This window comes from Strigops habroptila, chromosome 20 (assembly GCF_004027225.2).
Source record: "Strigops habroptila isolate Jane chromosome 20, bStrHab1.2.pri, whole genome shotgun sequence".
Classification (NCBI taxonomy): Eukaryota; Metazoa; Chordata; class Aves; order Psittaciformes; family Psittacidae; genus Strigops; species Strigops habroptila.
This window is the reverse complement of record NC_044296.2, coordinates 3,408,584-3,434,900: the sequence shown is the minus strand read 5'-3', so window position 1 is coordinate 3,434,900 and position 26,317 is coordinate 3,408,584. Positions and strand designations below refer to the sequence as shown.

General features: G+C 53.4%; 3 protein-coding genes across 3 annotated transcripts in view; 1 reads left to right on the top strand and 2 right to left on the bottom strand.

Annotated features, from left to right (window-relative positions):
* LOC115618248 (fibrillin-2-like) overlaps nt 1-11,615 on the top strand; it is a 108,614-nt gene extending 96,999 nt beyond the window's left edge. Inside the window, exons 51-65 of the mRNA XM_030509610.1 lie at nt 35-100; nt 362-487; nt 797-916; nt 1,327-1,449; nt 1,723-1,854; nt 2,450-2,575; nt 2,807-3,013; nt 3,657-3,782; nt 4,420-4,542; nt 5,082-5,198; nt 5,429-5,557; nt 6,201-6,320; nt 6,924-7,155; nt 7,690-7,858; nt 8,937-11,615. Of these exons, the coding sequence (XP_030365470.1) occupies nt 35-100; nt 362-487; nt 797-916; nt 1,327-1,449; nt 1,723-1,854; nt 2,450-2,575; nt 2,807-3,013; nt 3,657-3,782; nt 4,420-4,542; nt 5,082-5,198; nt 5,429-5,557; nt 6,201-6,320; nt 6,924-7,155; nt 7,690-7,858; nt 8,937-9,311 (2,291 nt within the window). The 3' untranslated portion in view covers nt 9,312-11,615. The remainder of the gene's footprint in view (nt 1-34; nt 101-361; nt 488-796; nt 917-1,326; nt 1,450-1,722; nt 1,855-2,449; nt 2,576-2,806; nt 3,014-3,656; nt 3,783-4,419; nt 4,543-5,081; nt 5,199-5,428; nt 5,558-6,200; nt 6,321-6,923; nt 7,156-7,689; nt 7,859-8,936) is intronic.
* A 1,378-nt stretch (nt 11,616-12,993) lies between these two features.
* Nucleotides 12,994-14,561, bottom strand: CTXN1 (cortexin 1). Its single transcript, XM_030509588.1, has one exon. The coding sequence runs from the start codon at nt 14,453-14,455 to the stop codon at nt 14,168-14,170; it is 288 nt and encodes a 95-aa protein (XP_030365448.1). The 5' UTR covers nt 14,456-14,561; the 3' UTR covers nt 12,994-14,167.
* Nucleotides 12,996-26,317, bottom strand: part of LOC115618321 (leucine-rich repeat extensin-like protein 3) — a 44,109-nt gene continuing 30,787 nt past the window's right edge. Inside the window, exons 2-3 of the mRNA XM_030509760.1 lie at nt 15,005-15,118; nt 12,996-14,565 (exon numbers count right to left, since the gene is read on the bottom strand). Coding sequence (XP_030365620.1) covers nt 14,500-14,565; nt 15,005-15,118 — 180 coding nt within the window. The 3' untranslated portion in view covers nt 12,996-14,499. The remainder of the gene's footprint in view (nt 14,566-15,004; nt 15,119-26,317) is intronic.

Below are 26,317 nucleotides of genomic sequence, written 5' to 3'. Positions count from 1 at the left end.
AAAAATACCTCACTTTCTGCTTGCTTTCTTCCAGTTGCTTTCCAGGAGCTGTGTCCATATGGCCATGGAGCCATCCCAGGCCCAGGTGACACCAGAGAAGGTAAGGTCTGATCTAAGGATGGGGAGGTTGCCTAGAAGCAAACACACTGAGGCTGTCTGGAGAGCAAGGCTGAATCTCAGTGGTTGGAGGGACATAGGACTGGGTGCTCTCCCAGGGTCATGGTCTGTGGCTGCTCACTGAAGGTTCAGCCCCCAGCTCTGGAGAGGGAGTATCTGGGATTGCAGGGTCAGTGCTAAGAGGGCAGGGATGTTTCTGGCTACGTGCTCACATGAGGTTTCATTGCCTTGGGTTTGCTTCTAGATGTTAATGAGTGCTCAGAGAACCTGGGTGTCTGCATAAATGGGGCCTGCATTAACACCGATGGGTCCTTCCGCTGCGAGTGCCCCTTCGGGTACAACCTGGACTACACAGGAGTCAACTGTGTGGGTAAGTGCATGGGGACCACCTACTTCCTCTTGCTTCTATCATAGGATTATAGAATGGTTTTGGTTGGAAAGGACCTTAAGATCATCTAGTTGCAACCCCCTTGCCATAGGCAGGGAATCTATCCTCCTTATGTCAGAGGCTATAAGCATGTGCTCGCGTGGAGAGAAGGAACTTGTTTCTCCCCTGCCTCTTTGTGTATTACCCCTATCTTCTGGCCTGGTGGGCTTGTTTGAGTGCTCTGGTTACAAGAAGACACCAGCCTGCACCCTTCATAACTCATCTACCTAACATGGTCCTGGCTTCCTCCAGATACCGATGAGTGCTCCATTGGCAATCCCTGTGGGAATGGCACCTGCACCAACGTGGTGGGAGGCTTCGAGTGTGCCTGTGACGAGGGCTTTGAGCCAGGTCCCATGATGACATGTGAAGGTAATGCTGCTGTGGGGCAATCTTTTCACCCCCATTGCACACTGGGTCACTGCCTGGGTGAGCAGCAGGTCAGCCTCCAATGGACAGTGCAGAAAAGCTGGCTGGGGCTCATCTCCACATGAGTGTGCACATCAGCACTGGTCCCCTTCAACTTCCTCTGAGGCTGGAGCCCAAGAGGAGGTCTGGGGACCTGCCTAAAAGCAGGAGCTGCCTCACCAAGGAGCCATGACCCTGTCAAAGCTGCTGAGACATCAGGTGTCTGTCAGTGCTGAAGACCATGGCAGGAAGCCTTGGTGGAACAAAGTTCTCATGAGATGAATGCACAGGGAAGGGGGAGCCCCACCACTGTTACTGCTCAGCTGACTGCTGAGAGCACAGAGTGGAGCCCTCTCCTCTCTCCTGCCCCCCAGATATCAATGAGTGCTCACTGAACCCCCTGCTCTGTGCCTTCCGCTGCATCAACACGTTTGGCTCCTATGAGTGCACGTGCCCGTCCGGATACGCCCTGCGAGAAGACAGAAGAATGTGCAGAGGTAAAATCCCCTTCTGCACCCATCAGGGGAGCTCTCACACCCTCCCCAGCCCTCTGCACTTAGCTGGTCTCTGGTGCTATGCAGAGGACTCCTGAGCTGGCATCTCTGGGCTTGTGCTTGCCCTCACCTACCTTGGTGTCTGTGCTGTGTGCCAGCCAGCCTGGACCAAGGCAGAAGGGCTATCTGGAGCAGTGCAGATGCAAGGACTCAGTTCCTAGTTGACTCAACAGTGCTGGCAGTTTGAACATGGGCTCACAAGGTTCTTCGTTGCAGATCTGGATGAGTGTGCAGAGGGACTGCACGACTGCGAGTCCCGAGGGATGCTGTGCAAGAACCTCATCGGCACCTTCATGTGCATCTGCCCACCAGGGATGCAGCGCAGGCCCGATGGAGAGGGCTGCACAGGTACCAAGGACCAGGCTGGAAGGGATTTCCATTCTCCAGTGGGGCTGGAGGCCATCCTCTTCTAAGCATTGTCCATGTAGCTTTTTTTTATGTCCTTCTGTCAAAGAGCTGCCCATGTGTCAGAACTTCCTGCATGTCCTACTAGATGCCTACACACACAAAACTTCTTTTCATCTCTGGACCTATGGGTCTATACACTTCCAGCACAACATTATGCCATATGTCCTTTCTGTTGAGTCTTTCCAGGTCTGTGTCAAGCTTCTTTGCACTGAGCAGCTTTTGGAGGGGCCAGCACTGGACAGCCCAGACCTGCATAGTGTTAGGCACAGCAGGAATGCAAAGTGAGCCCAGCTCCACTCCTAGCCCAGCAGCTTGGCCACTTACAGGTGGAGAATGTGCAAAGCAGGGAAGCTGGGTGCTCACCCAAAGCCACACTGCTTTGGGAGATGTCCAGAGCAGGTGGATGTGTTTCTCAGCTGCCTAAGGATGTAGAAGTTGTCCTCAAGGTCTTTGTGAGGGTGTTTCAAACACAGGGACTCATGGAAAGCCGGAATTTGTCCCGTGTCTCACCTCTTTGTGGTTCCTTCCTTCCCAGATGAGAATGAGTGTCGCACCAAGCCTGGGATCTGCCCCAATGGCCGCTGCATCAACACGGTGGGAAGTTACCGCTGTGACTGCAATGAAGGTTTTGAAGTCAGCCCCTCTGGCACAGAGTGTATTGGTAATTACCAAGTCCTGGTGGGGCTTGAGCAGCCTCTCTGTGGTAGCAGATGATGCTTTTCAGGTGTTTCAAGGTTTCTGAGCAGAAAGTTGTTGGGGTTTGCCTTTAGCATTACCCAAACCACACTACCCTCTGTGCTGGGACTGGCACAGGGTGGACCAGCTGCTCGGTTATCCCTGGTGCTGATCCTGACTCAGATCCTGACCTTGTATCCTCACTCTCTCTGCCCAGACACCCGCCAAGGATTCTGCTTCACTGAAGTACTGCAAACCATGTGCCAGATGTCCTCCACCAACCGCAACCTGGTCACCAAATCTGAGTGCTGCTGCAACAGTGGACGCAGCTGGGGCCCCCAGTGTGAGCTCTGCCCCCTTCCTGGAACTGCCCAGTACAAGAAAATGTGTCCTCATGGGCCAGGGTACTCCACTGATGGCAGAGGTGAGCTGAGGCAAAAGCAAAGATGTGGATACAGGCAGACTTCCCCTGGGACAGACCTACACAGTGCCTGGAGCAGAAAAGAAGCCTCTGTGACATTATCTTACATAGAATCATAGAATCAGCCGGGTTGGAAAAGACCTTTGAGATCACCAAGTCCAACCGTTCCCCAGCACTGCCAAGGCCACCACTAACCCATGGCACTGAGGCCTCGGCTACACTGTGTGTGGACACTTGCAGGGACGGTGACTCCAGCACTGCCCTGGGCAGCCTGTTCCAATGCCTGAGCACCCTTTGGAGAAGGAATTGTTCCTCATCTCCATCTAAACCTCCCCTGGAGCAGCTTGAGGCCGTTTCCTCTTGTCCCATCCCTTGTTCCTTGGGAGCAGAGACCAGCCCCCTCCTGGCTCCATCCTCCTGTCAGGCAGTTGCAGAGAGCAATAAGGTCCCCCCGGAGCCTTCTGTTCATCATCCAGACTAAACCCCTCCAGGTCCCTCAGCCATTCCTCATCACACTTGTGCTCCAGGCGCTTCATCTCCCTGCCCATATTGTCTGGCTCCCTGGGAGAGTCTGATCTGCCCTGGCACAGGAGCGTGGGGGCAGCAGCAGCACTGCCACTAACAGGTCCTTCCCTCCTTCCTGCAGACATCGATGAGTGCAAGGTGCTGCCCAACCTCTGCAAGAATGGACAGTGCATCAACAGCATCGGCTCCTTCCGCTGCCACTGCAGGCTGGGCTACACCGCGGACATCACGGGCACTGCCTGTGTGGGTGAGTTGGGAGGAGGAAACCCATGTCTCTGGACAGCCCTTGGCCTTAGCAGTCTTCCACCTCTACTGTCAGCATGCTAACAGAGGGTCCTGAAGCACACACACACACCCTGCCCCAGACCAGCTCTTACTGCCAGGGATGGAGCATTCACCACTTCTTTGGGCACCCTGTGCCAGTGTCTCACCACCCTCACAGTAAAGAACTTCCTTACATCTAACCTGAACTTCCCCTGTTTCAGCTTAAACCCATTACTCCTTGTTCTATCGCTACAGTCCCTGATGAAGAGTCCCTCTCCAGCATCCTTGTAGCCTCCTTCAAGCACTGGAAGCTGCTCAGAGGTCTCCACACAGCTTCTCTGCTCCAGGCTGAACAGCCCCAATGTTCTCAGCCCGTCTTCGTATGTTGTTTAACTCTTCAAAACCAAGGCTCCTTGCCTTCTCCCTCTGACCCATTTATCTGGGGCAGGGAATGCCAGAATCATAGGGACATCTGACCACTTAGTTATGTGGGGCCATGAAACCTGGGATTGCCGTGTGCTCAGGAGCCTGTTGGTAGACGGAATGGTCCAAGGGGTGGCGGGGACAGAGTCCAGCAACACAACCTGTGGATGCTGATGTGTCTTGTCTCTTGAGTCTAGATTTGGATGAGTGTAATCAGTCCCCTAAGCCATGCAACTTCATTTGCAAGAACACAGAAGGCAGCTACCAGTGCTCCTGCCCCCGAGGGTACATTCTGCAAGAAGATGGGAAAATCTGCAAAGGTATTCATCCAGGAGAAGGCAGCAGAGACCCTACCTCATCTCTGGCAGCTGAAGGGGGGGTGGCAAGAGCTGATTAACAGACCAGGCCACAGGACAAAGCTGGATATGGAAAAAGCTGCCATGCTGGACCCTCGTGGACTGATGCATTAGGGTTTCATCCTTCCACAGACACTCTAGACCTGTCTTATCATCATGGGCTGTGCATGTCACTGTCAGGGCTCCTCCTAGTGCTGGCAGCCAGGCTGCGAGGAGGGTGCCCTAAGAATCCAGGAGAACCTGGGATTTGGGGATTACAGGATAAACAGAGACAAATCTCTACATCTTCTAAATGTGCCTGTATATGAGGTGGGGAGAGGCTCCCTGGACTTGTGATTTGCATGCAAGAACTTTGTGTGTGTTGTTCCTGAGGCTGGTACAGGTCAGGTCATGGTCTGCCCAGACCCACTGTGCATCACCATGTACATGCAGGTGTCACAGACTCAGGCCACAAAGCTTTCTCAGTAAGATAGAGACACATGTTCTTGTGCTTGTTGCTTTAGACTTGGATGAATGTTCCACCAAGCAGCACAACTGCCAGTTCCTCTGTGTGAACATTATTGGAGGATTCAACTGCAAATGCCCCCCAGGCTTCACTCAGCACCACTCATCCTGCATTGGTGAGTAGAGGCTTCATGGGTTAGCTTTAAGCACAGGAGAGTCTTTTTAGCCCTTCAGCTCTGGCTCCAAAGCACTGTCCCTCTCCAGTTGACCTTGGGGTTGTGCATCTGACTTGTCTGTTTGCTACTCAGACTTTGCTAAGCTCCATGGTGCAAGGTGGCTGTCTGCAGAGCTGCAGAAAGCCACAGCCTTGGGGATGGACTTACAAGTGGGCACCGGTGTTTTGCAGACAATAACGAGTGCACAGCTCAGCCCTCTCTGTGTGGAGCCAAGGGCCAGTGTCTGAACACGCCAGGCAGCTACAACTGCGAGTGCCAGAAAGGATTCTCCCTGGACAGCTCTGGAGTCAACTGTGAAGGTGGGTCTGTGTCTCTGGGGCTTTGGCAGACACATGTTCCATGTGGAAGAATTCCTTGTTCATTCACACTCTCTAAGGCAGCTCAGTGCAGCAAGAAGGGACTACTCCATACTGTGGGGCACCAAAAATCCACATGGGAAGCCTTGGTGTAAAGGAGAGGTCAGTGTCTGATCTGCTTGGAGGAACGCTGTCTCCTGGACAAGTAGAGGAAGGTCTCAGTGCTGCAGCCATAGCAGCCAAAGCTGGGAAAGGAATGGTCCTGTAGCTCATCAGGGGAGATCTCATGCTGCCCAAAACCCACCATGTGCTATGCTAAAGAAAAGCCTGTGTCCAGCACAGGCAGCCTGAAATAGAGTAGATCTGGTAACAGAATCTAAGTTAACAGAATCTTAAGGCCAGGCCTTAAACCAAAGAACATCCAAGCAGGGGCTGCGAGGGGATGGATGTCATCCATCCATGGGGGCTGCGGGTCTCATTTGATTCCAAGCTGCAGAGACAGAATTAGGCAGAAGAACCCACATAAGCACCCTCGAGTGTGCTGGCTGCCAGGCATGTACCATGTGCACATGGTTCCTGTGCCCCTAGTGCTGCCCAAGAGTTAGGCAGAGTTTGTCTCACCACCATCTGGGTTCCATTGCTGCAGATGTGGACGAGTGTGATGGAAACCACCGGTGCCAGCACGGGTGCCAGAACGTGCTCGGGGGCTACCGTTGCGGCTGTCCACAGGGCTACGTGCAGCACTACCAGTGGAACCAGTGTGTAGGTGAGTGTGGGATGGGGGCTCTTGTGGGATGGAGGGTAGAGAGCACTGAAGCCCCAAGTGCCTCTCCAGCCACCCTTGGCCATCTCTGCTACTGGATTCTGGGTTCATCTCTGCTAACCCAGCACTGATCTTCCAACCCAGAGACAGACCATGCCTGTGCCCAGAGGTGGTGCCTCTGCCCTGCCCTGCACTGCCCCAGGTTCTCTCTGCAGTGGGGAATGTCAGCAAGCTGCTCTGCAGAGTGAGGAGCTCTCAGCGCTCCTGATGCCAGCAGCTCCCTGCATTGCAGGAGGATACAAAAATCAAGGCAGCCCTTCAGGGACCTGCATGAGATGATGTCTCACAGGCAGCCACAACAATGTGGTTCTGGGCAACCTGGTCTAGTTGAAGATGTCCCTGCTCATTGCAGGGGGGTTGGACTAGATGAGCTTTGAAGGTCCCTTCCAACCCAAACCACTGTATGATTCTATTCTGTTCAGAAGGGAGCTCACTGCCAGCTCAGCAAGGCCATGGGCAGATGTCCTTGGCTGTGTGAGGTGGGGGAGCACCAGCACAGGAGCTCCCTTCCAGTGAGTTTCTGACTAATTCTGTCTTTGGGTGCAGATGAAAACGAGTGCTCCAGCCCCACTGCCTGCGGCTCTGCCTCCTGCTACAACACTCTGGGAAGCTTCAAGTGCGTCTGTCCATCTGGCTTTGATTTTGACCAAGCCTTTGGTGGGTGCCAGGATGTGGATGAATGCTCAGCAGGTGGCAGCCCCTGCAGTTACGGCTGCTCCAACACAGATGGAGGTTACCTCTGTGGATGTCCTGGAGGCTACTTCCGAGCAGGACAAGGGTAAGAGAGCAGCCGGAAGGTAGTGCCCTGTAAGGTCTGGGGGGATATTGCAGGCTGCCAAGTGCATTGTACCCCCAGACATGCTTCATCACCACAATTCTGCTCTCTGCCACCAATACAATTTAAAGGAGCCTCAGGAGCCAGGAAGCTCCCATTTCTACATGAGTTCTCAGCTTCTCTAAGCTAAATTGTTCCTCACCCATCACAAGATCCTCATGCTAATGTGCACCTCCTCTCCCATTTCACTAATCCAACGGTTAGGGCAGCTGCCAGCACTGTAGCAGATGCTCTGCAGATCTGTCTAGTCCAGGATACAGATAGATTAAACCTACTGGCCACATCTAAACAAGAGGTGGCCTGATCTCTCTCAGGCATGTCCTGTGTACAAGTCATTCTGTACAAGCCATGTCCTGTACCCAGACGTGATCCTCCATGTGTTTCTGGGTACCACGTGGAGAACCTGTGAGAACAATGCTAAGATTTCCTTCTTAAAGCATGAATCTGAGATGAGTCTCTCTGCTCTTCTACCACCAGACACTGCATTTCTGGCTTGGGTTTTGGGAAAGGTTCCTACCTTCCTGCCCCCCAAGAAGAGGATGAAGACAACCTGCTCTCCCCTGAAACCTGCTATGAGTGCAAGATAAATGGCTACCCCAAGAGGGGTCGGCAGCGACGCAGTGTCAATGGCACTGAGAAACACCAGGTGAGAAATCCATGGCATCCTGGATGGGGTGGAGCAAGGGAAGAGCTGGGTCACTTGAGGGATAACTGCCTGGAGTAAGTCCCATGCACTTGTACCCATTCCTGTGGAGCTGCCTCAGTCCAGGCAGAGATAGCAGCTCACTCTGTACCTGCCCATGCTGGGTGCTTGCGTGTTTGCCAATGCCACTGAGTTCAGAAGTCCTGCAGAAATAAAAGGTCCTTCACAGCACATTAGAGAAGGTCAGGACAAACCACTTGTGTGGTTTGGCCAAAAATATCTGGAGATGCATGCAACCAAGGAATGAAACACGCATTTCCTTGCAAGAGAACAGGGAAGTTCCCATAGGGCGATAGAGGACTGTCAAGCACTTACTGTCTCACTCCAGACTGAACCTGCCACTATAAATAACAGGTTATTCCTTGGTGGGAAGTTCTGGCCTCTGTCTAGGGCTCCCCTGAGAATTTCACAGGCCTGGGCAGGATGGATTGGACTGGGAGGACATTATGGGCCCTTCAGCCCTTGGGAGGAAAATACCTCTGACGTTATTGGTTCTTCCCCTGAAGATGAGGGCTGTGTACTGGATGGTTCAGTCTCAGGGCACAAAGAGGGTACCAAGAAACCCTTGGAGACAAACAAGGACCATAGAAATCATAGTAAATTCTCAGAGCTGCTTTGGGGTGGCCATAGACTCTTTGGAGATTCTTCATCAGGGGCTGTAGAGACAGGACAAGGGGTGATGGGTTTAAGCTGAAACAGGGGAAGTTCAGGGTAGATATAAGGCAGAAGTTCTTCCCTGTGAGGGTGCTGAGGCGCTGGCACAGGGTGCCCAGAGAGGCTGTGGCTGCCCCATCCCTGGCAGTGTTCAAGGCCAGGTTGGACCCAGCCTTGGGTGACATGGTCTAGTGTGAGGTGTCCCTGCTCTTGGCAGGGGGCTTTGAAGTAGATGGTCTTAAGGTCCTTTCCAACCCAAACCATTCTATGATTCTATGAGGCAGAACTCCTCTACCTCAAGTCCTCCTTCACCTGGCCAGGAGCTTTTCTTGGTATCTGTAAGTAACATGCCTGGTTCCTTTCGAAGGATCACACTGTGAACTTGGCCAGCATGGATGTGGATGCTCCTCTGTCCATGATGCTGAACCTCTCTGACCTGGCTCACAAGGAGCACATCCTGGAGCTCCTGCCAGCTGTGGAGCCGCTGGAGAACCGTGTGAGGTACCTGATCTCCCATGGGAATGAGGATGGCTACTTCCGCATCCACCAAAAAGAGGGGCTCAGCTTCCTGCACCTCGGCCGCAAGAAGATCCTGCCGGGCACCTACCTGCTGGAGATCGTGAGCGTGCCCCTGTACCGCAAGAGGGAACTGCAGAAACTAGAGGCCAAGAACCACCTCAACTACTTAGCAGGGGAGCTGGGCCAAGCACTGAGGATGAAGCTTCAGCTCCAGCTCTACTAACACCCATGAGATCCACCCACCCAACCGACAGTCCAGTCCTTCGCCTTGCCATCCACATCTGGAAACAACTGCCTCCTCTCTCACTGCACCCCCTGCCACCATCTCCCCCACTGCACTGTACAACTAATGGGAAATGTCCCTCTGGGCTCAGCACTCACCTTGGCCATGCAGGGATAACTCCGCTTCATGGGGTGCTTGAGTCCAAACCAAGCCACACCACAAACGAGCTCGGGAAACCTGTGCCAAAGGCTCAGGCCTTGGCAGCAGGGACTCCAGTCCTCTGCTCAGCTCTTGCCTGTCTCCTTTAACCAAGATACTGTTAGTCTGAGCTGGCAAGGGTGGTACCACGGGGAAGCTGCCTGTCCTTCACAGTCACAGGCCATGCACCACCCCACAGGCCAGGAAATATGAGGGGGGCCTGGGGGCAGCTTTGGAAGGAGCTATGGCACGGTGTGGTGTTAGTGCATTTCCCAACAGCTCTTGTTCCTCCTTTGCTTGTGCAGAAACCATCCCATCCCTACACTGGCTGTGCTCTGTCTTTCTCTGTCCTCTCCATGTCTTTCTCTGGTCCTTTTGGGCTCCTCTGTCAAACAGAAAAGGCCACCTCTGAGTGAAGGGGCAGTTCACATTGTGAACCTCACATCACGAAGCAGCCAGGCTACAGGACCATGAGCTCCTGAAGGGAAGCCAGGGTTTTCACACTGCAGTATGCACATGGCCACCAAAGATTGGAGCTGGAGGGGCTTTTCCAGAGCTCCAGCAAGTCCAGGGGTTACGGTGTCCTTCTGTAAATACAGAGGAGGAGCTCTGGGGAAAGGCAAATTATTGCATTGTTGAATGTGGTTGGACAAACTAAACGGGCAGGAAAAATGCCATGAGTCTGGTAGAGAGCATCTGGCAGCTTCCCATGCCAGCGGGGATGGAGGGCTTGGCCGGATGTGCGTGGATGCTGCAGGGCACATTTCCTGGCTAGCACTGATGGAGTGTTTGAAAATCCTGGGGAAAGCTTCCCACCAGCAGGAACAAGTTGGGGATGGGGTGGGAATGTGTGTGGGGGTGTCTCTGCAGCCTGGCAGGAAAGAAGAGGCAGGGACAGCCAGAGCTTCACTCCACAAACAGCCCTTGGCTCTGAGCCACCCCATTTGTGTGACATGGTGCTCATGGCCAGATCCCCCCCGGTCAGGAGCACTTCTGGAACCAGGGGCTGCAGGTGCCTCCCCTCTGGTTGTCACGTACATCTTGGACAGGCCAAGGTGGCAACCAAGATGGACAGTCTCTGGTTAATGCAGATAAGTGAAATGCACTAAAAAGAGTCTGGGAAATATGAATTAAGTGAACTGAGGTCTCCTTGCTGCCTCAAGTAGCTTGTCCAGACTGTTCTGTCCTGGCTTTTCTTCCTCCTTCATGAGTGTTCTTCACCCAGCTGGTCTCTGCGATGCCATTCCCTAGTTTTGCATGAACCTCTTTTCAGTTCTGCATCAACCCTGTGCCTCATCACAGGAAAGAAAGGTGCTAATTCACTCTGGTGACACACAAAACTACCTTATCACCAAACCTAAGGTGCTTCCAGCTCTCCGGAGCTGGTATCAAATGGTCAGCGTCAGTGCACTGTAGCCACCCACCCTTCCATGTTTATGGGTAACCACCACACGTGTGGTTGCTGGGGGTTCCGAGGAGGGCACATTCCTGTAGTTTTGGGTTGGTACTTGGGGAGGGGGGGTTGGTTTGTCTCCCGTACGCTGCCACCACGTGGGCTGGGGGCAGTCTATGGATACTGGATTGGGGCTAATGGCAAACTTGAAGAAGCTTTTCCATAGCACAGCTCCGGACTCTGGGTTGTGCAAGAGTCACAGAGCTGTGCCCGGGGGGGGGGGCCTCATGGCTGGGGGTTGGGTTTAGTATTATTTTGGTTTGGTTTTTTTGTTTATTTGGTTTTTTGTTTTGTTTTGTTTTGTTTTGTTTTGTTTTCCAACAGGTGCTTTTTTTTTTTTTTTTAATTTTTATTTTTAAGAAACAAAAACCTATTATTAATAATAATAATAATGAGCAGAGCTGGTTTGTGTGTGTGTGACAAAGCTCAAGGGCCCTTCCTTCCTCTCTGGTGCCGGGTTGGTTTTTGGTTGTTGTGGTTTTTTTTTTTTTATTGTATTGACATTTCTCGCTGGTTGGTTTTATTTTGGGGGGGAAGGGGAAGTGTTGAATCCCAGCCCCTGCTCCCCCTTGTCCCGCACACGGAGGCGGCTCTTTGTGGAATCCCTTTTTGTATCAGAAGCAACAGCAACAATAAAATTATTTTGGGTTAAATGGGGCTGTGTTTTCCTCCTCATCCGGGTGCTCCCAGGAGCCTGGGAATGTGGTAGGACCCGTCCTCCCTCCAGCTCGGATGGAGCCCAAGGTGATTTCTTCTCTGCTCTCCTCAGGGACACAGAATCAGTATTACAGCCTCACTCAGTTCTCCCACCCATCCGTGTCTCAGCACCCAGAGGGGCTTTGGGGTCCCTCCTGAAGCCTGCAGAGCAATAGGCAGAGGAGGGATGGACCCATCAGCAAAGTCTCTTCTGATCCATTCTTCTCTCCCAGCAAGGAGAGTGGAAGGAAAGTGGTAACATATGGATGGGTGTTACCCCATCCCTCAGTGCTGCTGGGCTGAGGAGCAGCTCCAGGCACCAGGACAAGAGTGAAAGGGAGTGGCAAAGAGGAGGCAGAGGAGATGCAGGAGAGTGGGGACAAACCTGCTGCTCCCCCAGCTCCTGCCCTGCTCCCCCTGCCTGCGCTGTGCTCAGGGAAGGTGCTGCCTGTGCTGTGGTCACCTTTGGCTCCTGGCTCATCCCCTTTTGGGGAGCAGCACCCCTCACTGCCTGCTGTGCAGAGGGCAAGGCTTGCGTAGCGTGTGCAGTGAATAGTGTGTGCAGGGATACAAGCACTTGCCCATAGCTTGTTCCCTGTGTCCAGGAGTCAGGGCCCGCCTGGTTTTGTCCAGCTCAAACCCTAGTTCCAGGCTGATGGTCTCATTTTGAGGAAGCTCTTCCCGACCTCCCATTCTGGACACAGCCATGTGCCACAAGAGGGCTGCAGAGCTGCAGCATCCCTGTGACAGGGAGGGAGCTGCTGCCTTCCTGGGCCGGGGGAACAGCGAAGCCATGAAACCAGAGGAAAGCAAGTACCCATGGAGCTCACAGCTGGAAAATGTCCCTCAAACAGCTTCCTGGGCTGGGCAGTAGGTGAGAGGTGTTAGACTTGTGTCACCAGAGGAGATGCTGGGCTTGGTACCCATGTCCTGCTGGTTGCTTCCCTGCAGTGACTTCTTGCCTCTTCCTCCATGCAATCCTGGGGACACTTGAGACCTGGATTGATGTAAAGACACAGCCAGGCACAGCCCATGGGTCCTGCAGCAGACGTGGCAAGGTTGGGACTATCCCTGCCCAGGAACACTGCCCCAGGGGACATGCTGTGGCCAAGGAGCACGTCCCTGAGAGAACACATGCTCAGGTATGGGGCACCCACCGCTGATGCTCCTGCCCCACATATCACCCATCCCCTGAGGAGCAGCTCCAGCTTGTGCTGGGGGATGTGGGGTTTTGGCTCAGACAGAGAGACATGGGTCAGCCCAGCAGTGCCTGGGGAGCAGCCGATACTCCTCTGAGCGCCTGATGGGATGCATCAAAAAGCAGAGGAAGAGCTGTGTGGGGTTAGCACAGTGCAGCTTTATTTCCATGGTGGAGGGAGAGGTTCTCCCCCATGTGCTCACATCCCTTAGTATAAACCTTCTTACCAGCCCACACCATAACCCACCACGGCTTTGGCTAGCCCTGGGCTAGCTGCAGCACCCCGACTCACTAGGCATGGTTCAGCAGAGCGGCAGGAGGACAGCTACTTACACTACTTTCCCCTCAGCTACTTACACACACCTTCTGATACCCAGATACAGGATGGCCAGGGAAGAGTCACCCCCCTCTGCCCCTTTCAGCAACCCCCAGCCATGGGGAGGCCACCCCAATCCCTCTGTAGCAGGGACTGGCCGTAGTGGGATAACAGTCGGAGGCTGCCAGGCTTGGGCTGGCTGAGAAGCATCTCCCAAGTGTTGTATGGGATCATGGATGCCTCCTGGGATCCCAGCAGGGCCCCCCCGGCAGGTCTGCAGGAAGCTGCTTGACTGCACCTTGCTCAGACCATCTTCACCAGTTGGGCATGGACAGGTCACTGCGGTGTAAAGCGGAGCAGGCTGCAGGGCTGGATGCCCAAAGGGGGCTGCACATGGGGGTCTCCATCTCCCCATCACTTATGGACTGGGGGTGGGGGGCACTTGGGGCTGCCACACAGAGAAGAACAAAGCCAGCACTTGGGTCTGGTGCCTATAAACCCCCTGACAGACACAGCTCAGCTACAGGGACACACACACACACGCACTGGACCACGATCAGCACTCCCCGGAGGACACAGACGAGGGTGACATGGGGGGGCAGGAGGAGGTGGGGGTCAAAGCTCTGGCCTGGCACCAGGCAGAGCCACCCAGAGCAGGAGCCCTGTGGGCTGTGGCCAAGGGCAGGTCCCGCCATGCCCTGCCCCATCACCTCCTGCCCCTGTCCCACGGTGGGCAGCAGGGACCATGCAGAGCCACATCTCCCCCTCCAACATATCTCTCCAAGAGTCCTGCAGACTGCAAAGAGAACTGAAAAGTGCTTAGAAAAGAGAGAAACCCCTAGAAAACCCACCCCGGGCGAGAGCCTGACCTCCCCTCCCTGCCCAGAGCATCCTTGCTGGCCCAGGGCAACACCACAGAGGAAGGGGGGGCCGGGGCCGGGGCCAGCCGGGGTGGGAGGCACACAGAGCACCCAGGCTCGCCCCATCCCTGCCCTCTACACCAAGGCGTAGTCAAACTGGCCCCTCTCCAACCCCTCCTTGTGGTCAGTCCAGGAGGAGGCGGGCATGCGGCTGTAGGGGTCCAGCAGGATGCGGAAGCAGCGCACCATCAGCATCACCAAGAAGACCAGAAGGAAGATGACAAAGGCAAAGACGGTTTTCTGCTCAGCATCCATACCCGCAGAGCCGGCTGGGTGCTCAACCAAGGAGGGGGACAGCAGTTCATAATCCATCGTCGATGCATCATTCATGGCAGAGGCGAGGAGCACGTGGGCCGGGCGCATTCGGTGCCCAGGCAGCCGCTTCAGCCACGCACCCGGAGCACAGGTCACTCCATAGCCACTGGCGCTGCTACGCCAAGCTGGGGATTCACTCCTGACCAAGCCAAGAGCTCCTGGAGGAGAAAGCAGAGATGGTGAAGGAGGAGGAACTGGCCACAGGCTACAGCAATGCTGCTAAAGAACCAGGAGCAGGGAAGTTCACACGTGGATCCCTGGTTTTCTAGTAAGCTCAAGAAGCCACTCACAAGGGGATGAAGGCATGGGATGGATGGGCAGTCCAGGGCAGTGGTGCAGAGGTTGCCTCTGGAGAGGGTGCCCACCTACCAAAGCCAGTGCTGCAGGACCCTTTTGGACCAGGTGCCCTGCATCACAGGAACATTGACAATGAAAAGGACCTCAGCTGTGGAGTCAGAGCAGGTTGAGGGCTTTAGCTGGTCTGGTCTTGAAGTTCTCTAAGATGGACACAAGCTTAGAGTTTGCTCACTCCTATTGAGGGGGTTTTGAACCAGGTATAGAAGAAGCTGAGTTCCAGTGGAGGAGGAGGGCACGTACCTCACTGCAGCTGCATGGGGACACTAGCATTGCTATTGCAGCAGGAGGAGGAGAAGGCTGTGTCCGAACAGCCACGTCAGTGAGGGAAGATCTCCAGGGTCCAGCTTTCTTGGGCTAGGGAAGCAAAGCAGAAGGACAAAGAGAGCAGAAGAGGTTAAAAGAACCAACAGTCACTCGGAGTCACAGCAAAACACCACAAGGCACCTCGGAAGTTCTCAGTCAGATAAGCACTGGATGGAGTTCACCCAGGAGAACATCCACACCAACCTCCTCTTGCAGCATCCTGGAGCCTGAGTGCCCTCAGTGCTGTGGAGACCGAGGAAAAAGGAAAAGCCCCACCAGGAGATACCAGGAAACAGCCAAAGCATCCCCCTGCCCTCCCAGGCAGCAATATCCCATCCCTGTCTGGGAGCAGTATCAGTGGAAAAGGCAGAGGCCAGTGCCAAGGCCAAAGTACCCAGATACAGCCCAGAGCAGGTTCAGCCTGGCTCTGACTCACACTGAGGACCTGCTCCCATTCCCTTCCTACAGCTCCTGGACATGGTGACAAACAGTGCTTGCAGGCTTTAACAATCATTTCCTCCAACAGCAGCAAAATAAAAGCCAAGAGCAGCAACAAGGGGAACAAGCTGCTCTCTGGGGTTCAGGGATGAGTCAAATAAGCACGGATACCACATCAGAGAATCGTTTAGGCTGGAAAAGACCTTTAAGCTCATGAAGTCCAACCGTTAACCTGGCACTGCCAAGGCCACCACTAAACCCTAAGTGCGTCATGTCTTCTAAATTCCTACAGGGATGGTGAGTCCACCACTGCCCTGGGCAGCCTGTCCCAACACTTGACAACCCTTCCAGTGAAGAAATGCTTCCTAATAGCCACTGCAAACCCCACCGGGACAACTTGAGGGAGGGCAGGAGGATGGAGATGAGTGAACTGAGCTTGGAGGAGCTTCCCCTTGGGCAGAGAGCACTTGAGTCTTCCCTCCGCAGCCAGTGGTGATGGCTCCACGTGATCCTATCTAGGGGAGGGATACCCACCTATGGAGGAGCATTGATGGGACAGAGCATCCTGCTCCTCTCCACAGAGGTCTCAGGGGAGAGGCACAGCTCTCTACAGCCTCCATCTACTCACAGAGCTCATAGTGCCCTTGGAGCACTCAGGTATCCCTTGGGCTTTGAAAGCATTGTGTTCCTGGGGCACCACTGCCACTTGACTGCAATTCCCTGCGCTCAGGGGAGATTTATGCTCCCCATGGACACATCTGGGTTGAGAAAACCCCCCTTCATGGTTCTCAGTGGTTCTCAGTGCCAGAGACTCACAGGACGGGCTCTGCTGCAATAGAAGCTACTCGAGCACAAATCATGTATCTGGAGGTGCCCAGCTAACTCACATCAAAAGTATAGGGAGGAACAGGCACATTCAGGACAAAATACAAGTTTTTCTGTTAAATGCTGTTCCTGGTATTATATCCTGTAGCATCCAGGATCAAGGATTTCCCTCACATTTGGGATCTGTTGCTTTTTCATTACTGTGTAAAGAGGCAGATCTTCATTTCCTGGAGGAAAGAACCAGCTGATGAGGCAGTTAAACGAAGGCAGCTGTTATTTAAGGAACATTTGATTGAGTTTTATTAAGATTCATGTTCCCTTAGTAACTAAAAAGAATCTATATGAGCAAGGAAATTGCTTAATAGGGACAGAACTCACAAAGGAAGAGGATCACTGTCAACAATTCTGCAACGCCGGGCTGCGATTTTCCTGGGTATGAAACATGTCGCAAATGTTAATTTGGGAATGGCAAATATGGAATGAGATGCAGGATGCAGGATGCCATCTGGGATGGAGGGCTCACCCTTCCCACTGCACACACCTCCAAGCTGAGCAGCTGAGTGGGCACAGAAGGGAGGTGATGGGCTCTTAGCAGGGATGGGGCTGCAAAGCACCATCATGACATAGCCTGGTCCCTGGACTATGCCCAGACACTTCTGCATGCATCAGCTTACTCTGCCCCTTGAGTCCTTGCAGGTTTTTGACCAGGAGTCCAGACCTAGCGATAGGTAGTGGATGGGAAAGCACAAGAGCCTGGAGAAGAGAAGGTTCCGGGGAGAATTTATTGTGGCCTTTCAATACTTCAAGGGGCTTACAAGCAAGATGAGGACCGGGGTAATGGTTTTAAACTAAAAGATGGGAGATCCAGGCTGGGTATAAGGAGTTTTGGCAGTGAGGGTGCTGAGGCGCTGGCACAGGGTGCCCAGAGAAGCTGTGGCTGCCCCATCCCTGGCAGTGTTCAAGGCCAGGTTGGACACAGGGGCTTGGAGCAACCTGCTCTAGTGGAAGGTGTCCCTGCCCGTGGCAGGGGGTTGGAGCTGGGTGAGCTTTAAGGTCCCTTCCAACACAAACCATGCTGGGATTCTAAGAAGTGTCCAAAGCAGAATCAGAGCCTGATTAGGAAAAGCAGCTGGATAAAGTCTCCTGTGTCAGCCAGAAAGCAATTTCTGGATGCTAACATTTTGGGTTTTGCTTACTTCCAATTTACAGTAGAGTAACCTTGCTCAAACAAATCTGTTCCTCCTTCAAACGCTTTACACCCACTAGCAAATAAAAGATGACGCCTGGAGCCTTGGCACAGCCACGCTTTGCTCTGCATTAGTGCACAGTCCATGCTCCATGCACGGTGTGCAGGGGATAGTGAGCAGGGAGCCGAGCTCTGGTTGCAGGATGTGTATTTTCTCAGCAGGGATTCAAAAAGACCCACATGATTTGCACAATAAAGCAGAATTGCACCAGAAAGGGTTGATCTGCTCAAAGAACGGCACTGGAAGATGACGCGAGGCACAGTAGAACAGGGTTTCATTACGAGGTGTCAGGAACGCAGTCCAACAACTAGGGAATTATTCAATTTACACACTCGAAAATAAACCCAGCTTAGTGCTTTTATACCCCAAAATAGACATTTACAATTATATAACAATGAGAAATGCGACTTAAGTCTTAAGAGAAGAAAGTGGAGCCAGTTTTGATGGAGGAGAGCCAGCAGGGGCTAAAATGCTTCAATTCAAATGAAGATTTTATAGAGACCAGAATAAAATGACTGCACACAGAATAAGAACTGGAGTGAATCCATCAGGCCAGTGCTAAAATAACCCTGCTTTGGAAAGGACAACCCTAATCTTGCTCCCCATATCTGAGACATGTAGCAGTAAAAGTCAAAATGCTGCATCCAGCATCCTCGGAATGTGAAATGAAGCTGGTTCTGTGGCCAAAATGAGCAGGGCAGGGGGGGAAGTGTGGCATAAGCACTAACGCAGGGCTCTGGCAAAGGGCTGTGAGCGCATCTGCTGCTCTGTGGGAGCCAGGGACCTCACAGGCCCCGTGTGCTCCCCTTGGTAAATATTCATTGCAGCGCTGCACATGGTGCACAACCGCCTGTTGCCACCAGACAGCAAATGTGATCACCAGGGAGATCCAACAGCAAACGCCCTCGCCGGGGCTGTAGGCAAATAGGATCTGCCAAGCAGGAGGATTTCTAGGACCTAAGCTCCTTAGGGATGGGGAAAGGCTTTACTGTGAATGCAGCAGGGCTGCGGTGACCCCCATCTCCTTCCACTACTGTATTCCAAAGCAAAGGGTCCGTCTGCCTGAGGCGGATCCGCTCGCCACAGGATCCTGCTGGGATGGAGGCAGCTGGATGCCTTCCTGGGAAGTGCACCCTTGTGCTTGGCACTGTCCCATGTTGCTCATGAATTCTTTGCAGGGTTTATGTTGCCTTTTCCAGTAAATGCTGCTGCTGGGTCGAGCGAATGAATCCCACTGGAATACTGCACGGCTGCCAGTGTGAGCACAACCAGGGGCTCTGCCACGGGAAGCTGAACTTCCAAGGGGATGCAGACCCCTGGAGCAAAGAGCTGCACTGTGCCCTCAGAAGTGTTTCTGCCCCATAGTAAAGCACCTTGTGAACCTCCAGGCTGTGTTCTCCTGCTGCTTTATGGGATGCACCCTAGCCCTGTGAACAAACAGGGCTGGGACTATCCACATGTTTTTCTGTCTTCCTTTCCTGCGCATCCCAAAGCCAAGTTGCTGCATTGTCCCTGGGAATCTGCTCCTGTCTTTGCCACCAGCTGCTGATGCAGGACTCATGCAGGGGCCATGTTTTCTGCCCTTCCTCAGCAGACAGCGAGGCCCAGCAGGAACAAAGTTGTTTCCCATTTCAGGAATCCAGTGTGTGCAACCTCTCCTTCCCAGCTTCCCTCTTATTGCTGCCAGGATGGCACCTGAGCTTTAACCCCAGCACCCTGCACTGCCCATCCCTGGCAGGGAGACACCCTCCTGTCCCCGCCAAGGTGGGTTATGTATGTTGTACAGACAGCACTGTGGTCCAGGAGGGATGCTGAGACCCCCCTGCATCAGCCTGGCTGTGTCTGAACCACCTATGGGGTGGGTTGCACAGGCAAACACCGGGCAGATTCCCAGGGACAGGCAGTGCCAGTCACTGACAAGGAACCAGAGCTCCTTGTCTGTTAATGCTTGTTACCTACAGCAGGATTCAGGAGGATCCTTCATGAATCCCTCTCCATCACCTGGCCCTGTGAGGGCTCAGCATGTGGATGGACGATGGGTCCAGGAGATACCCTGCCACAGGACCCATGCTCAAGGAAGATCCCAAGTCTCAGCAGGATCCTCCAGTTGGAGTGATGCAGACAATGAACCCTCATGCTCTAAAGCTCACAGCTTCTCTCTTCAAGCACCTTCCATCACAAGAAACGGCAGGACAGGCTGGAACTTCAGCCCAGACCAACACATCTGTATCCCAAACCTTAATCTAAGAGCTTGGCCAGTCTTCTGCTAAACCAGCCCATGGCTAACGGGAAGGCCACCTTCTCTACCATGACTTCTCCAAACCCACGCAGCCACTGTGGAGGGGCTCTCCCAGAAAGGCAGCTTTTCTGGCAGGATTGCAGCCATGTCCAGCAGTGAGGGGAAGATAAGCAGACCACAGGCATGGAAGGGAGAACCAAGTGGATCAGGCCAGGGCAGGAGCATGAGACACTGAGTGTGAGGGATGTCCCATCCACTTTCTTGCAAGTGAAAGGGGTGACCCTTCAGCCATGGGGAGATGCTAAGGAGAGATGCTTGCCTCCAAATGCCAGGCTCTGTGATCCCTGGTCTCCCTGGAGGGCATGGGAAGCCCAGCCAAGTGCAGGATTCTGCAGCACACCCTCACATGCCTTCTCTCCACTGTTATCCCAGCACACATCGAAAACCCACTGCTGCCAAGCCAAGCCACCCGGGAAGAATATAACCCCCCAGGAAAGGTTGCTCCCACCCATCCCACCCCAAAGCCCAGCCTCCTGCCCTCTCCATCCATCAGAAGCTCTACTGGACCCCAGCATCAGACAAACAACGCCAACCCCATCTCCTGCGCCCACCACCGTGAGGAGTGGGGGGGTCTCTGGCAGCTAAGCACAGAGGGAACTACCCCCCCTGCACTCCCCAGCTCTGCTCCCCATGAGTGCTCCAGAGGGGATGGATGGGGCACAGATGGTACCTGGAATCCCGGCTCCATCACTTGCCATCTCGAAGGAAGGAGCAGCCGCCTCTCTGCCGGAGCGCCCAGGGAAGGCAGCTGCTCCTCACTCACGCTGGAGCGGGTTCCTATGGCGATGCAGAATCAATTAGAATAAAAGGTGGAGCACAGCAATTGGAGACGAGAGAAGTTTCCTGAGCTGCCTGCCTGGGAATGCCAGACCATGGGAGAGCACAGCGCTGGGGGCTGAGCCTGGCCTACAGCTCCTGGATCCCTCTGTTCCCCCTGCAAAAGACCCTTTAATCCCCAGGGCAGTGCTCCTGCATCACTGCTGCTCCAAGACATCCAAAACCTCTGTCTGTCCACAGTGTGCCTGTCCCAGACCCACAGCCCCAGTCTTGGAAGCCTGGGATGCACTGGAGCAAGCACAGCATCTCTGCTGGGCAGGCAGACCCCTGCCACCCAGACCATTGCCTGCTGCACCCAGGACAAGGGGCCATGCATCAAAGAGATGCTGGGGACACAGCTGGCCATTGAGGTATCTCTTCTCCCAAGGAACAAGGGATGGGGCAAGAGAAAATGGCCTCAAGCTGCCCCAGGGCAGGTTTAGATGGAGCTGAGGAACAATCCCTTCCCCAAAGGGTGCTCAGGCATTGGAACAGGCTGCCCAGGGCAGTGCTGGAGTCACCGTCCCTGCAAGTGTTCACACACCGTGTAGATGAGGCCCTCAGTGCCCTGGGTTAGTGGTGGCCTTGGCAGCGCTGGGGAACGGTTGGACTTGATGATCTTAAAGGTCTTTTCCAACCTGGCTGATTCTGTGATTCTATGTTCAAGGTACAGCAGAATCCCAGCGCAGACCCATGAGCACCTTCCACCCCCAGGGTGAAGCAGCACAATCCAGCTTCCTGGGATGCACAGAGCTTGCACAGAGTCACACCCAGCTCACAGGGAAACATGCCCAGGTTCTGGGAGAGCTCCAGGAGCCTGACTACATGCCTGGACCTGGACCAGGAACCCAGCACAGCCCTTGCTGCCTAACCAGCCCTGCACGAGACCCCAGAGGATGAGCATGCGTCTGCTGCTGCTGCCTCCCACCTTGTGCCCTCTCCACCTCCGTGAGCCAGAGCTCTATGAGCAAACTCGAAGGATGCATTTCCACTGGAGAAAGGCAACAGGAGCTTTGGAGCCTCGAGTTGCAATTTGGAGGAAGAACTAGCATCAGATGTTTGGTCACCACGACCAGGACAGACTGATCATAGGGTCATTATCCACACCCAGCTTCAAGGGACATCCTCGAGCGAAAAGATGCAGCAATAACAGGGTCCAGGCCCCTGCCAGGAGGAGCTCAGCAAGGGAAAAATGACCTGCAAATAAATATACTTGGTCACACCACCAAGACTCTTGGCACAGCCTGGCTGGCTGAGCTCCTCCAAGGGCCCCAGCAAGAAGGATTTGGCCATTCCCAGCCACTCCAGGAACGTTTTCAAGTCAAGCCCTGGGAACAGGAAGCCCCTTTGAGCACAGTTTTACCCCTGAGCCATTACTGCTTTGGCCACATATGGCTCATGGGTCCTGCTGAACAGTGTATCATTGCACATGCAAATCCCTATGAAAGAAAGAAGAGAGCTCAGGTCCTGGTGTACAGGAGTCCCAAGGAGATAGAGGTGGGAAGAGTTCATGTGAGGCAAACCAGGGGGGACACCCACTGGTACCTGCTCTGGAGAAAAACAGTCACCTCTCCTCATCCAGGTGCTCAGGAGGGGACAAAAGAGACTCCAACTGGTTGTTGGAGGCACCTACAAGTGTGGATTAGATGTCAAGGTTGCATGTAGCTGCTGGGAGCTGATGTGGTCCTTCCCCATGTTGCTTCCCCTTTACAATTTTGGCAATTACCCAGTGCAAAAATCCATCCTGCAACAATTCATCACCAAACCACCATAAAAGCAAACTTCTCTATGTATGTGCAATGGTCTCAGAGGAGCATCACGGTGATTCCCAGCCCCTTCACCACAGTGCAGCATGTCCCCTTCCTACAACGAGGTGATTCACTGCAAATATCTGGAAATAACCATGCAATTTCCTGCCCCATCCATCTTAGCTGCTAATTGAAATGGGTTTTCTGAAAGATGCCTACAGAGACCAGTCTCACACTCCATCAGTGTGAGATGAGACACACTCACTGCCAGAGGAAAAGGGGAGACAAGTCCCATTAGTGGCCTCCCTGCAAAATTAATATTGCTTTGCTAGTTCTCTGGCAGGAGTGTGTGAATGAACAGTTCCTAAAGGGCTTCCTCACACGCACTCATGGAACAGACCTTTCGTGCTTTGTGGTTGCACTGTCTGTGGAGCCATGTCCCCTGGAGCCACAGGACCTGCTGGTGCCCAGGATCCTCAGAGCTCCCCTGCTGATGGGTACCCACTGGCAGAGCATCCTTCATGAAATCCACCCAACCTCATTTCAGCCCAGTATAGCCCAGTCCCTTCCAGCCCATCCTAGGCCAATCCAGTCTAGTTAAGCCCCAGTCTAGTTAAGCCCCATCTAACCCTCCCTTTGGCTCCAGAGCCATGATTTTCATGTGCCTCATGCCCCATGTTTAGCCAAGTCAGCTTGCCATGTCCTCAACATAGAATCATAGAATAGTTTGGGTTGGAAAGGACCTTTCAAAGCTCATATAGAACAACCCCCCGGCAAAGAGCAGGGACATCAACTAAACCAGGTTGCCCAGAATCACATCCAGCCTGGCCTTGAATGTCTCCAGGGATGGTGCATCAGAGCTCCTGGCCAGGATGAGTCCTCCAAGCTGGTCTCATACCAGCACAGTGCCAGTCTCAGAATAGCAGCCGACCCCTGAGATGATGGCATCAGCGTTCATCATTTCCAGCTGTTGCTATGGGCTTCCCATGGTGGCTCATTTGCCCACCGCATCTCTCTCAGAGTGACTGGGTCTTTCCCCATCACCCTTTTCCCCAGGCTGGTGGGCTGTGAGGACAAGGGCATGTAAACCAACCCCTCCCCATGTCCACTGGCAGTTTGCTTTCTGTGAAGAAGTCTGCTCCAGGCTTTGCTACCATTTCTAAGCCCAGTCTGTTCAGAGGGGTCCTCAATTTGTCCTCCAGCCTTTCGCCTGTCTCAGAAGCCAGCTGGGTGCAATGCACAGAGATGCTCTGGAGATCCAGGCTGCAACCAACACCTTGCACCAGCTCAGGAAGGACCATGCCCCCAGAGCATCCTCTGGTCCAGCTGCTCCTGTGTCAGACTGTGACAGCAGCTCTGCTCCACCGTGGAGACTGTGGCTGCATTTCAATGAGCTCCTGCTGATCTTATCCTCTTTAAACTGATGAGGGTTGTTTGTGCAAACACAATTACTTCAGCTGAGAGCTCTCCAGGAGTTGAGCCATGTTGTGGGTCAGACAGGATTTCCCTTGCTGGGATTGTCTCCAGCAGAGCAGGCTGCATCTGTGACACCGACTGGGCACTTTGCACTGAGGAAGAGCCAAGAGGAGCAGGAAGAGTGCTGAGCATGCGGGTGTGCAGCCTACACCATCCCAACAGCACAGGGAATAGAGTATGGGTGAGCAGCAGCAGGGCTGGGGATGGTGTAGATCCTCACTATTGCAACCTGGCTTGCTGTGGAGCACAAGCCCACACCAGGCATGGGAGTCACTCCTTGCTGCAACAACGGCAGTGACTTTTACTGTTCTGCATGGTGGCATCTTGCGGAGAGCAAGCAGGTCTCCTCTGATCCAGCAGTTTCCAGCACTGCAGGCAAAGAGCCCATGGGAGCAAGGCTTCAATAGACCTTGTGCAGGACCCTCCAGCTCTGGGGTTTGTGTGGGGAGAGCAGATTTCTCCTTCATGAAACCAGCAGCAGGATAAGCATAAAATACCTTTAGTAGCTAAATGTGGATTTGCCAAGACCACTGATTCTGGGCAAATTACCTTTGCACCCCTTTATAGTCAAGCCATGACTTGTACACAGGATCATCGAATTCTGGAATGAGTTGAGTTGGAAGGGACCTTAAAGCTCATTTAGTTCCAACCCCCTGCCACGGGCAGGGACACCTTCCACTAGAGCAGCTTGCTCCAAGCCCCTCTGTCCAACCTGGCCTTGAACACTGCCAGGGATGGGGCAGCCACAGCTTCTCTGGGCACCCTGTGCCAGCGCCTCAGCACCCTCACAGGGAAGAACTTCTGCCTTATATCTAACCTGAATCTCCCCTGTTTAATGTTGAACCCACCACCTCTTGTCCTATCGCTACAGTCCCTGATGCAGAGTCCATCTCCAGCTGGTACACAGGATACCAGACCCTACAGGACACAGAACAAGACCTGTAGTGTATGCAGGAACATCTCTGCTCTGCTTCCCAAGACATCTGCAGGCAGTTGGATGGGTGTATGTGTAAGCTGATTGCATGGAGGTAAAGATTCCAGCATAGGGGTAAAGATTCCAGCTGTATCCCTGCTTGAGCTGGCACCTCCACTCCAGACAGGGATGAAACATGTAAAAAAATCACCATTACAAAATTTTGCAACAAAATAATGCAACCTCTCAATGAACAAGGATGTGGAAGCAGTGCGATGGGCACTCTGCATTGTGAACTGCAGCACAGAGCCAACGGAGTGTCTGCTGTCACCTGCACACCAGAAAGGGCTGCATTGCTGCAACCAGCCTGGGAAACCAAGGGTGGACAACGCCACTGTATCTACAGCCTAAGGAATGCATCATCCTGGAAGCTGCTGCCTCGGGGCTCCTCTGCCTGGTGCCAGAGGAGGTGGAAAAAGCCCCATGAAGAGAAGAGCAACACAGGAGCATTCAGAGTCCACATGTGGGCTGTGGCCCACCAAGCTCTGAGTGACACAAAGCTTCCCCTGCTCCTGGGCAGACTCTTCACACCATCTCTGTGTCTCCCAGAGCCCTCAAGTGCAGGCACCCAATCAGCCCACACACACGAACATGTGTCCCAGGCTTTGAGAGCACAAAGTCCACTTTTCCCTTGGTTTTATTTGCTATCCTGCACTGATCCTCGTCCTTCCCAGCCCCGTACCCAATTCCTCTGTCCCTGAGCAGATAAAGAGGAGCCCTGTCTGTGCTGGAAGTCCAACTCCAACTCGTATAATAGCTTTGTCTTGAACTTCCTCCCAATCTCCTGGAGTCTTTGTTCAAAAGTACATGTCTGGTGGGAGCTTCCCACCCTGCCCTAACTTCTTGGAAAGGTGTTAGAGTTGGAGGATATCCTTTTGCTGAAGATTTTACCTCTTACAACAAAAAAAAGCTGGATGAGCCTTGGTGAAATGCGGGATATAAGTTCCCTGAGGCATGTGGAAGACTCTGGCAATCAGAACTACCAACTCTGAGTGCACTTCAGAGCATGGATTTAATACTGCACCACAGTCACCATCCTAGCAAAGCACCAGGAGGGCTGGTCCAGGCTTTGGATTAACTAATTGCACCATGAAGATGACAGCAAGAGAGTTTGCTCTGCCTGGACTTAAAGGACTTGATAATTAAATGAGGTTCAGCCTTTGCATTATCTCAGCCAAGCACTTTTGAAAGGAAAAAGCAGTGTTTCTCTAATCAAAAATCTATTCACCTATGAAATGCAATACATTTCAGAAAGGGATCTAAGCACTTCTTTTTTTAGTGCTGACAAAGTGATATTGTAAAATACTGCACTGGTTACACTGGGTAAAACCCCGTGGCATAGAATGACTGGTTTTGTCTTTGAGGACAGTGACTGCAAACGCAGACTTGGATGTTCCAGTTCAAAGACAAACTAGTTGCCTATGGCTC